At 51.4% G+C, this 12729-nt stretch overlaps 1 protein-coding gene across 1 annotated transcript in view; it reads left to right on the forward strand.

Annotated features, from left to right (window-relative positions):
* The first annotated feature begins 4923 nt into the window (after positions 1-4923).
* Positions 4924-12729, forward strand: part of Tnxb (tenascin XB) — a 72194-nt gene continuing 64388 nt past the window's right edge. The window contains exons 1-2 of the mRNA XM_042683839.1: positions 4924-5004; positions 12157-12567. Of these exons, the coding sequence (XP_042539773.1) occupies positions 12168-12567 (400 nt within the window). The 5' untranslated portion in view covers positions 4924-5004; positions 12157-12167. The remainder of the gene's footprint in view (positions 5005-12156; positions 12568-12729) is intronic.

Genomic DNA, 12729 nt, shown 5'->3' on the forward strand with positions numbered 1-12729 from the left:
CAGCCACTTCCTGTCCCAGGATCCCTTGAGCCTTATCCAGCCCTCTCCAGCAGCGTGTGCCATGAGAACCAGGATTTTGGAAGCAGATCGCCCGAACTGGGCTCCCAGCAGAGCTTTTTATTGACTGATGTATTTAAACGTTCGGCCTCTGTCTCCATCGGTAAAATGTAGTCATGCTATGGTGTGAGGAGGAGACGTGGTGACAGCCATGTCTCAAGCGCAGTAGACACGCAGCAAACTCCGTCTGCTCCGCTCCTGTCACATTGTACTTGTCTTTTCCCCTGCCATGCCATCCGGGTCTGTCACCGCTAGCCCACTGCGCTTTCTCCCCCGATCCCATTTGAGGAAAATGCTCAAAGAGCTGGCATTGAGATCACGCTGGGAACTCAGGTTGCACCTCTGAGTGACAGGGACACTTAGGTGCCAGCCAGGCCTCAGACCCATCTTGGCTGAAGGGTGTAGTTTGGGGGAGGAGCTACAGAGCTAATGGAAGCTGTGTATGTGGAGGGTGGGGCGTGAAGGCAGCCCCTGTGGATTTCCCTTCCTTTCCATTCCTCTGCCCACACCTACATGCAGAACCACCCGTGTCATACCCGGCCACTGTCTCGCCTGCATGTGATCAACTCTGCCTGTCCTGGGCTCTCTAGGCTTTCTCTCTGCTTACATCCCCACCACCAGTTTTCACCATCTCTCTTGACCTTTACTCCTGGTTCCTGTTTTTCTCATTTCCTTTATAATTCTCTCCCCCCCCTCCCCCCATCGCTGTCTGCTTATCTGCCTTGCTTGCCTGTCTATGTCTGTCTGTCTGTCTCTCTTTCTCCCTCTCTCTCTCCATTTCCCTCTTCCTCTCTCTCCCCCTCTCCCTCCCCCCCCCCCCCCCCTCTTTCTCTCGTGTCATGGGGCTTGAACTCAGAGCCAGGTGCTGTCCCTGAGCTTCTTTGGCTCAAGGCTAGTGGTCTACTAGTGCCACGTCTAGCTTTTTCTGAGCAGTTACTGGAGATAAGAGTCTCACAGACTTTCCTGTTCTGACTGGCTTTGAACCACAATCCTCAGATCTCAGCCTCCTAGGTAGTTAGCATAGGCGTGCGCTCCCAGAGCCCAGCTTCCTCTTCTCTATCTTACTGTCCCTCATCCCACCCCCTTGGTCTTTTCTCCTGCTGCTGACACTGTGTGTGCCTTCTGCCTTTGTCATACTGTCCCTCTATACCCCTTCCCACTCCTTTGTCCATGTCCCTTCCCATTGCTTCCTCCCTTCTCCACTCATCTTCTTCCCTCTTCTCGCTGCACTTCCCCATTCTGGTCCTCCGTCCTCTTTCCAGCTATGGGGGCCAGGACTGGGGAGCCTGATGTTTGTCTCATCGTTCTGCTATGGCTTCTGGATACAGCACATCTGGATTCCGGGGCCCAGATGTGTGGTTGCCACAGCGACCTCAGTCCCTCTGGTAAATAGAGGCGCCCACCCGGCCCAGAGCAGAGAACAAAACAATTGTGTGACTTCTTTTGTCACGAGATAGAAATGTCCTCCCTCCTCCCTTCTCCCCACACCCATGTCTCCTGGCAAAGGGACTTTTAAGGGTCCAGACCCTTCTTTCTGTAGCTTTACCATAGTCAGCTCTGGTTTTTTTTTTGTCTGCCCCATCTTTCTTCTCATGACTATTTCCATGTTCTTGTCTTCAGCTCTCTGTAATGGATGTTGACCCCCCATCTTAGGCAATTTCTTCACACTGTATTAAAAAAAAAAAAAACAACTGGATGTAGTATGAAGTTCCAAAAACCCAGATTCTTCACCCATTTCTAAGTCCTTCAAGAAGCCACTCTGTTTCTGCCCTCTATTCCATCCTTTTCTAGAGTTGTAGGGGAAGGAGAGGAAATGCAGGCTTTGGAATGAGCCAGCGTGGGTGAGGCCCCCTTCCCCACCATTAGCAAAGCCCCTAGGACAAGCCATGTAATGTCCACATTGCATCTGCTTCTCCCACTACAAGAAACAGTTTAATAAAATGCCTGCAGTATGTAGGAAACTGCTTGTAAATGGAAGCCTAATCCAAATGTTTCCTATCTCCTCTCTGGGACTGCTTCCTTGGATCATAGCCTCTGGCCTCTCTTCATTCCTCTCTCGATCCTTGCCCTCAATTGTCCTTTTCTTCTTCTCGTCTTCCTTCTTCCCTCTCATCTATGTGTCCTAGCCTGTAACCTCCTGAGGTCAGTACAGGAATGTGAACGATCATTCCAGGATGGAGATTCAGAGCTGAAGACACCTGGATCCTGCCAACAGCCAGAGCATGCGCGCGCGCGCGCACGCACACACACACACACACACACACACACACACACACACAACAAAAACACTACTCCGCACTGGCCTTGCCACCTGCCAGCCAGGCCACCTGAGTGAATCAGCCCCAGCTCTGACTCCTGGGATTCCCTGTACCCACACTGTCCAACATTTGTCCCCCACCTTTCTGTCTTGGGCTGTTCCCAACTCAGTGGTGACAAGCATGGATCGGGCACCTTTGCCGTGCAAGGTTTGGTGCTTTCCTGATGACGTGCAAATATATAAGCACCCCTTACAAGAAATCCAGGAGTGGCAGCAATTTTAGACGATTGTTTGAGGGCCTGAAACTGTTAGCTTCCTGTGCCTTCCCCAAATGTCTTGTAAACTCGTAAACATCTGGAACCCCGCATTCCTCTCTGAAATCCCAGCTTCCCTTCCCCAGGGCCATCCTCCCCATCATCTCCAGGCCACTCTCTGGGCCAGATGTAATTATGGTGATCCTTTTTCCTAAATAAACCAAGACTTAAGGGCCTGGAAAATAAGTGGATGTGCTGTGACTGAGGAGGCACTGTGTTTTCAGTCTGTGCCCATGTAATGTAGGTTCAAGACTGCTTTTTCATCTGCTGTTTCTGCTTGCTGGGAGATCAGAGAGAAGCTGTTACCTACTCCTGGCTCTGTGGCGTCAGGCCAAGGCAGAGGAAGGAAGCGGAATCCAGCTCCATCCAAGATGCTGACTTCACTTTCTCCATCAAAGCCAGGAAAAAACTACACACACACATACACACACGGACATCCATGCAAGAACCCATGTGTACTGCTGTCCTCAGTCACATGCTACCGCAGCATGCCCTGACCCAGCCACACTTGTAACTGGAGATCTGATCTGGGGTGTGGACAGCCTGCATCTCAACCCGAGTGACATTAAACAAGCCCCTTTCTTACCCTGCTTAGCCAAGGTATACCTCAATGATTAGGTCTGCAATAAGAGTTTTATCCTCAGCTTGGATGCTTTTCCCCTATGGCACAAATGCCCCCTTCAGGCCTGTTTCAGGGAAGTACTTGGCTTAATGAAGCCAAAGAAATGCCCAGCCAGCTTAGGTGTAGTCTACCTGGGTCCTCTGGCTATGGCTTTCTGTCTCTTTTGTGTGTGTGCTGGTCCTAGGGCTTGAACTCAGAGCTTGGGCACTGTCCCTGAGCTTTTGTGTTCAAGGCTAGTGCTCTTCCACTTGAACCACAGCTCTGTTTCTGACTTTTTTTTTGGTCAGTCGTGGGGCTTGAACTCTGGCCTTGGGCACTGCCCCTCCACTCTTCAGCTCAAGGCACATGCTCTACCGCTTGAGCCACAGCACCACTCCCGGTTTTCTAGTGGTTTATTGGAGATAAGAGTTTCATGGACTTTCCTTCCCGGGCTGGCTTTGAACCTCGATCCTCAGTTCTCAGCCTCCTGAGTAGCTAACATTACAGGCGTGAGTCACCAGCGCCCGGCTGCTTCTGACTTTTTAGTGGTTAATTGGAGACAAGAGTCTTATAAACATTCCTGCCCCAGCTGGCTTTGAACTACAATTCTCAGACCTCAGCCTCCCTGAGTAGCTAGGATTACAGGTGTGAGCCACGGGTGCCCACTTTTTCCATCTCTGCCAACACCTGTTTCCCAACCCTGCTCTCCATGCTTAGCCCCCTCCCAACTTTCCATAATGTTACCCTCCACTGAGTGTTCTACCCCCAGGTTTGCCTCCCGCCTCTAACTCTTTAGTGCATCCCTCACTTTCCTCCCAACTTCTAGGCTTTGCTTCCTTGACTGAATCCCTGCTTCCTCCCCAAATCATATGTCCTGGTGTTCAGCCAAGCCCTTGCCCAGTCATTGCCCGCTATTTCTCTAGGAATCCGCTGAGGTGGGAGAATGAAGGGGGGGGGGGGGCAGTGATCGCAAGCTAGGATGGGAGGGAGACTGCAGAGCAGAGAGAGACAGCTCAGGACAGCAAGGGGAGGAGGAGGGCAGGAGGGAGTGCTGGACAGAATTGGGTAGGTCAATTACGTGGAACTTGGGGTGAGTTTAAGTTCTGGGGGTGCCTTCGGTCTCCTGCCCCCATCTCTGCTCCCTGCACTGCACTTCCTGGGGGAGGATTGGGATGCTAGGTGCTCATGGGATAGGGTCAAGATTCAAGCTAGAGCTGAGTTGGGAAAAGGAGCCTGGCAGGGAGGGGGAGGGGCCGGCCTGGAGGAATGGCGTTGGCAGAGAGACCGGCCACAGGTGAAGTGGTGGAAACAGCAGGGGGAATGGGAACTATCAGGTTGGGCAAAAACTAAGGTTGGGAGGAGTTAAAAAACAGGATAAGGAAAAGACATGGGTGGGAAAATGAACTGGAGGGGGTGAGAGGAGGGTATGGTGGGACTTGGGTTCTGGATGGGGAGGTGACCTGGGTGAGGGCCGGAGGAGGGGAGGGGTGGCTTGTGGGAGGGTCTAGGAGGGATGGGAGGCCCTGCCCTATCTCTGCTCCCCTCCCTGACCTCACGCTGGTCCTCCCCTTCTCCTCCCCCTGCTTGCTGAAGGCTCCCTCCTCTCTGTTGCTGCCCAGATCCACAGTCCTATTGTGGCTCTGTGAGCCAGTGCTGCAAGGGACCAGCGAAGGGGTCCTCCAGGGAGCCCAGGGCTGCCAAAGAGTTTACCCTGCTCTGCCCTGAGGGGTTGGGACAAAGCAGGTGCAGAGGCACAGCAGAAGCCCAATACCCAGGTAAGTTACAGAGCGCTGGTAGACCCAGATGGAGAAGTGAGAGCAAAGGATTTCTGTCCTGTCCCACACATGCTGGCGAAGGCGTGGCAGGAGAGCTCCCTGAAGAGCTCCGGCGGCTGCGGGGACCTGGGGCTCTGCACCAGATTCCCCGGGGAGGTGTGTCTGAGAGGACAGGGCAGTGTGTGCGCGCACAGAGGGCGGTTTGTGCCTGGGTTTGGGCAGGGCTGCATGCACCTGAGAGGTGCTGGGAACAAATCAGAGGTGTCAGATGGTGTCAGCCTGGGGTGCTCATTGGGAGGTGCAGAGAAGACAGGGAGGATTGAGTTGAGTTGGGAGGCAGCTAAACCTTGGAGGAAATCATGGGTAGATTCAGAGTGGCTGAGACTGAACTGCGGGAGCAGCCAGAGACAGACAGACAGACAGACAGACAGACAGACTCCTGGAGGTGGTACACCTGAGGTCCCAGGCTTGGGAGGGAGGGCTGGGAAATCTCAAGACTTTAGGAAATTCTGAAATGGGGCAAAGTGAGGGTTCTGGGGTCTGGAAGGGCACGGAGCCTGCAGAGACACCCCTACACTTGTTCTTGGCTGAGTGCAAGAACGCAGCACTGCAGAGGCGCGTGTGTCCCCCAGGAGCACAGGACTCGTCTTCACTTCAGTCCCCTTCCAGATTCCCCCTAATTCTGTCCATCTGAACCTTCCCACCCCTCCAATAGCACCCCCCAACACACGTGACACGCCCCGGGTGAGGCAGGCGGGCCTGTTATCTCGCCTGGAAAGAATTTGATGGCTTAGAAACAACTGGAAGTGGAAGGGGAGGGGGGGGGGGTAAACTGGGAAGCAACTGGGAAACCCCGCAGCTGTTGGCCCCACTCTTGCTTCCCAGATCTCCAGCTACCCCCGGGCCCTTACTCCAGTCTGTGGGGACCTAGCACCTCTATTTCTCAAGCATCCTTCTGCTCCCATCCTGGCCACACAGTGCAGAACCAGAAGCTGCCTTCCTGTCCCTCACACTTCCTTTGACCTTTCTCACTGGAGGTCTGGAAATCCTGCTTCGTTTTTTCCATCCCTGAGGCCCATCTGCTTTCCCCAGGTTCAAGGGCATTTGGGGCCTCCAACTCCTCCAGCTCCCACATGCTTCAATCCCAGTGTCCTGTCCCTCCCCTCTGGCTCCTAGAGTCCTCTACCTTCACCTCTCACTGCCGGATTTCAGCTGGGTGTGTGGCAGAGGGGTAGGGCTAGAGCCCCCCCCACAATTTCTGGAACATTCCTTGTGGACATTGACCCTTTCTCCCACCCCATGGGACTTATAGTCCCCTATGAGCAAAGTGTCACAATTGGCCACAACCCCAAATACCAGAGATGCTGAGTCACAGTTTGGGAAGATGCCCCCACCCCTGCCAGTTCTCTAACTGTGAGGGTGAGGCCACATCCCCCCAAAAAAACATCAGAGAGGTATAGAGGGAAACATAGACACCCAAATTCTCTGCCCATTGCTGAGAATAGGGCAAAATATTTCCGAGAGTTGGGAGTGGCGGATGGATGGATGGCAGTGACAGGCAAGAGAGGGAAATCTGCAAAGACTAGCCTGCTCCCCACTTGGGAAGGGCCCCCTGTTTGGTTCACTGCACACAGCTCAGTTCTTCCACACAGCTACCCTCTGAGCCATTGAAATGGGCTGTGTGTGTGTGTGTGTGTGTGTGTGTGTGTGTGTGGATGTATTGCCAGTACTGGGACTTGAACTCAGTGCCCCCCCCCCCATTCTCCTCTTCCTTCCTTCCTTCCTAACTAACTTCCTTCCTTCCTTCCTTCCTTTCTTTCTTTCTCTTTTTCTTTCTTTCCCTCCCTCCTTCCCTCCCTCCCTCCCTCTCTCTCTCTCTCTCTCTCTCTCTTTCTTTCTTTCTTTCCTTTCTTCTTAAGGCTGACAATGCACTACTTGAGCCACACTTGTACTTCTGGCTTTTCTTTTTTCTGGTCATTGGAAATAATTGGCTTGAACCCCAACCCTCATTTCTAAGCCTCATGAGTAGCTAAGATCACAAGCCACCAGTACAAAACTGGCTTTCTTATGCGTTACTCATAGACTAGGTGTGGGAGACAATGAATAGGACATGTACGCCTGCATGTGCCTGCAAAGATGTGGGTTTATTTGGGTGCATGTGTGTATTTAAGTACATGTGTTTTCATATTTGTATTTGTGGCTGAGCGCACGTGAAGATATTCGTGTCAAATATTTGTGTGTACATGCATGCCATAGTTGGGCACAGGGCTTTAGATACAAAGTGACAGGTAAAGTGAGATAGCACCTGTCTTACCCGTCGCCTGTGATTTGCAGGCCTTAGATACAGAGTGACAAGAAAGGTAGGCCAGAAGCCATCTCATGAGAGGCTCCACCCCCCAGCTGAAGGCAAGGCTGGGGCCCCAGGAGGGGCAGCTCAGCAGCCAGGCCTATCTGTCTGGCTTTTTGGAGTAGGGGTGGGCGGGGGGTGAGGAGAGAGTCTGTTGTCCAACTTTCCTTATGTCTTGATGACTGATGGGAGAAGGTGATGACAGTAGCCCCCAAAGCATCTTTTTTCTCTGACCCAGAGGAAGCCAAGAAATACATATGTTGGAGGAGGAGTGTCACAGCCCCCTCCCTCCTCACCAGTGATTCCCCAAACACTCAGCTCTTCCACTACCCACCTTGCCCTCCTGTTCTCCCTAACCTCTCTGCTCTGAATGAACTGGGCACCTGCCAGCATCCCTGCATGACTCTTACCTGAGCTGAAAGCCTGCTCTGCCCCCTCCGCATTCTCCCCTATTCATTCCTTTCCTTTCTAACCCTTCTCTCTCTTGCTTCCCAGTCCTTGCTTCAGTGAGTTCCATGAACAAACTGGTAACAGTCACCCAAATTAAGAAATAAGGATTAACCCACAGCTCTCCCAAAAGAAAGAGGGAGGGGGCTGGGAAGGTGGCTCAGTGGTAGAGCACTTGCCTTGCATGCATGAGGCCCTGGGTTCGATTCCTCAGTACCACATAAGCAAAAAGAAAAAAATTGGAAGTGGCGCTGTGGCTCAAATGGTAGAGCGCTAGCCTTGAGCTGAAGAGCTGAGGGACAGCGCCCAGGCCCAGAGTTCAAGCCCCATGACTGACCAAAAAAAAAAAAAAGATCAAAAGAAAGAGGGAGGAAGGCAGGGAGGGAGGGAGGAAAAGTCACTCAGTAGATGACTTTTGCCCAGCGTGTGCAAAGCCCTAGATAAAATCACAAACAAATAAATAAAACAAAGTATTCTTTTGCCTGTGTGCTACATCCTCAGCTCTTGTTTTCTGAGTTGGGACATTATGTAGCCCTGACTGGTCTGGAACTCACAATTCTCCTGCCTCTGCTTCTCAAGTGCCAGGATTATATGTATGTGACCCCAGGGTGCAAAACAAGATCATCTTAGCACCTCAGAATTTTCCCACCATGCCTCTTCTTGTCACTGCCTACTGAGAGCACACCCTTTCTGTTGTTGTTTTTTGTTTTTTATCGGTCATGGGGCTGGATGCTGTCCCTGAGCGATTCAGCTCAAGGCTAGTGCTCTACCACTTGAGCCATAGTGCCACTTCCAGCTTTTTCTGCTTATGTGGTACTAAGGAATCGAACCCAGGGCCTCATGCATGCAAGGCAAGCACTGTACCGCTGAGCCACCTTCCCAGCCCCTGAGAGCACACCCTTTCTGACTTAGGTCACTAAAAGTTTACTGCCCTCGTGCCTCAAACTTCATTTTGAATAGAATTGTCTAGAATGTTTTCTTATGTGTCTGGCTTGTTCTGCTCAATCTTATTAAGCTCCATCTGCAGTTCTACATGTAACTATAGCTCATCTTCATTTTTTGTTTTAGTACACTGTGTAAATAAGCCATTTTAGTGACATTTTGTAACTTCCAGTTTGAGTAATGCTGCTGTGAGACATTGTTTATGTTCCTAGAGGTAAAAGTGACAGGGCATTGGTCTAAATTGAGTACATTCTGCCAGTTCTCTGAGTCTTCTGCTTTGCTTACTGTCTCTAACCAACTTCCAGTCCCAGACACTGTCCGTGGTCCTAGCCCTGACCTTGGTCCTATCCCTGACTCCAGCCTTAATTGGACTTAAATTGGGCATTTCATTCCTTACGACTGTCATCAGGTATTAAGGACTTGTCATGTACTAAATACAAACATAAAGCAGCAAAAGAAAAATTGGTACTGCTAGGAACTGGTGGCTCACATCTATAATCCTAACGACTCAGGAGGCTGAGATCTGAGGATTGCAGTTCAAAGCCAGTCCGGGCAGGAAAGTCTGTGAGACTTTTATCTCCAATTAACTACCAGAAAACCAGAAGTGGCATTGTGGTTCAAGTGGTAGAGTGCTCGCCTTGAGCTGAAGAGCTGAGGGACAGCGTCCAGGCCCAGAGTTCAAGCCCCACAACCACCACTACCACCACCAACAACAAAAAAGCTAGCCAGGGCAGGAAAGTCTGTGAAACTCTTGCAAACAATTAACCACCAAAAAAGCTGGAAGTAGCTGAGCTGTGGCTCAAGTGGTAGAACACCAGCCTTGACCAAAAAACAGGAACAGCGCCTAAGCTGTGAGTTCAAGCCCCAGACCTGGCAAAAGGTACCATCTATGCACCCATAGATTTATGCTCCATCCTTGCCCCTTTTCTTTCCTTTTGCCCTCTATAGTCTCATAAAGGTAATCAGGATGCCCCTCTTCTCTCCTTCTCCCATCCAAATTCTCTTAGAACACTGACCAACCGTCCTCCTCATCTGCCCCGGCTGACCTTAGTCGGCTCATCTTCCATAACATTTCCCTCATTCTATCCAGTCCTGCCCCCCCAGCCTTAAGTCCCCCACCCTCGGTGCTCCTCCTCCATCCTAGACCATAGTATATGCTGTTCCCTCTGTGTGGAATGTGACTCCCTTCACTCTTCTTCCTTCAGAGAATTCCTGACCAGGTCAGGACCCCTCTCATGTGATCCCACATACCACAGAATTCTCACTGGTAGCATTTATGATGATTTGTGATTGTATATAAGTAGCTATATAATGGTGGAATTATATATAAAGCTAATGGAAAGGATCTAATTGAGAGCATGAGGTTAAGAAAAGAGTGGGGGGCTGGGAAGGTGGCTCAGTGGTAGAGCGCTTGCCTTGCAATGCATGAGGCCCTGGGTTCGATTCCTCAGCACCACATAAGCAAAAAGAAAAAAGCCAGAAGTGACACTGTGGCTCAAGTGGTAGAGCGCTAGCCTTGAGCTGAAGAGCTGAGGCACAGCACCCAAGCCCAGAGTTCTGGCCCCACGACCGGACCCCCCCCCAAAAAAAACAAAAACAAAAAACAAAACAAAAGAGTGGGAAGAGCTAGGGGCATGGTTCAAGTGGTAGAATGTCCCCTAGAAAATAAGGTCCTGAGCTCCAAACACTGGGGGGAGGAGCAGGAAGGAAAAGGAGGAGAGAAGAAAGGGAAGGGGAAGGAAGGGGAGGGCAGGAGAGGAGACTGGAGCAGAAGCCTTATACTTAAGGATTCTGAGAAGGCAGTAGGAGCTGGGATCCAGGTGCTTGGGGAAGACTGACCCTAGTTAACCCATTTCCGAATCTCATTTAACACATCGTTGTCTAATGGCACATTTATTCAATGTATTTGTCCCAGCAGTGTAAGGTTAAATGAGGTTCCTGTTCACCTTGGGCTTACTTACCTACCTTCCTTCCTTCCTCCCTCCCTCCCTCCCTCCCTCCCTCCCTCCCTCCCTTCCTCTCTCTCTCTCTCTCTCTCTCTCTCTCTCTCTCTCTCTCTCTCTCTCTCTCTCTTGCCAAACCTGGGGCTTGAACTTAAGGCCTGGGCACTGTCCCTGACCTTCTTTTGCTCAAGGCTAGCACTCTACCACTTGAACCACAACGTCACTTCCAGCTTTTTCTGTTTATGTGGTACTGAGGAATCAAATTCAGGGCTTTATGCATGCTAGGCAAGCACTCTGCCACTAAGCCACATGCCCAGCCCTCCCTCCTTCCCTCCCTCCCTCTCTCTCTCTCTCTTTCTTTCTTTCTTACCCTAGGACTAGAACTCAGGACCTGGTATTGTCCCTGAGCTTTTTTTTTTGGGTGGGGGAGGGGGTCCGGTCGTGGGGGCCTGAATTCTGGGCCTGGGTGCTGTCCCTCAGCTCTTCAGCTCAAGGCTAGTGCTCTTCCACTTGAGCCACAGTGCCATTTCCGCCTTTTTTCTTTTTTGCTTACGAGGTGCTGAGGAATCGAACCCAGGACCTTGTGCATGCAAGGCAAGCACTCTACCACTGAGCCACCTTCCCAGCCCTGTCCCTGATTTTTTTTTTTTTTGGGTCCGGTCGTGGGGCCTGAACTCTGGGCCTGGGCGCTGTCCCTCAGCTCTTCAGCTCAAGGCTAGCACTCTACCACTTGAGCCACAGCGCTACTTCCGGCTTTTTTCTTTTTGCTTATGTGGTGCTGAGGAATCGAACCCAGGGCCTCAGGCATGCAAGGCAAGCGCTCTACCACTGAGCCACCTTCCCAGCCCCTCCCTGAGCTTTTTCACTCAAGAATAGCAATCTTCCACTTGAGCCACAGCCTTATTTCCAAGTTGTTTATGATTATTTATTTTCATTTTCTTTTTGGTGGATAATTGAAAATAATAGTCTCATGGACTTTCCTGCCTGGGCTGACTTTGAATAGCAATCCTCAGATCTAGGCCTCCTGAATAGTCCCTAAATAGCTACAGGCATGAGCCATTGGCACCCAGCTCAAAAGGGCAAACCTTTAAGAGCTGAGTGAAGGGTTTCTGAGACAGAGGAAACATACAGTTCAAAGGCCCTTAGGCTAGTGTAAGCCTGTAATATTTGTGACTCTGTGTGTGTGTATGTGTGTGTGAGTGTGTATGTGTGTGAGATATACAGTCAACAGAGGGACATAAAGTTATCAAGTAACATCTGCAGAGATAAAGACCAGATCTGCCCATCCATGCCCAGAGATGGCTCCTCCTAGCTCCTTCCAGATTGAGTTGAATGTGAATTCTCACAAACATGTGAGTTGAGTAGGTTACTTGTGGCTGCTGTGGCTGCTGGTATGTGTTGGGGAAGAGACAGATCAGAGCAATTTTGCCTCTTTTCTGAGTCAGTGTTCACACTTGCCCTCTCTCCCTGCAGTCTCCTGAACGATGCCAGCCCAGTGTCCCCTAACCTCCAGTGTGGTCCTCCTGGTGCTGCTGGGCACGGCAGGTGCAGGCCCCTTCTCTCCACGATCCAATGTGACACTTCCAGCTCCACGGCCCCCTCCAAAGCCAGGGGGCCGGACCGTGGGGGCAGGAGGGGGGAACCCTTCTTCTCAGCTTTACGAGCATACAGTGGAAGGAGGGGAAAAGCAAGTGGTGTTCACCCACCGCATTAACCTGCCCCCATCTGCTGGATGCGGCTGTCCCCCGGGCACGGAGCCCCCAGTTCCTGCTTCAGAGGTGCAGGCCCTGAGAGTCCGGCTGGAGATCCTGGAAGAGCTGGTGAAAGGGCTCAAGGAGCACTGTACAGGAGGATGTTGTCCTGCGGCTGCCCAGGCTGGCACAGGTAAGCAGATGGCCCCAGAAGAAGAGGAAGGTGCGGGGGTGGGTGGGGGGGGGTTAAATACTGGTCTAGAAAGGACCTTGGTGTGAATCAAAGAGGTGCCACCGAAATAATCATATATAAGAATATTTATTTAAATGAAACTCCAGGAAATGGAAACAAGAG

This window comes from Dipodomys spectabilis, unplaced genomic scaffold (genome assembly GCF_019054845.1).
Source record: "Dipodomys spectabilis isolate Male_0828 unplaced genomic scaffold, ASM1905484v1 ptg000085l, whole genome shotgun sequence".
NCBI classification, from domain to species: Eukaryota; Metazoa; Chordata; class Mammalia; order Rodentia; family Heteromyidae; genus Dipodomys; species Dipodomys spectabilis.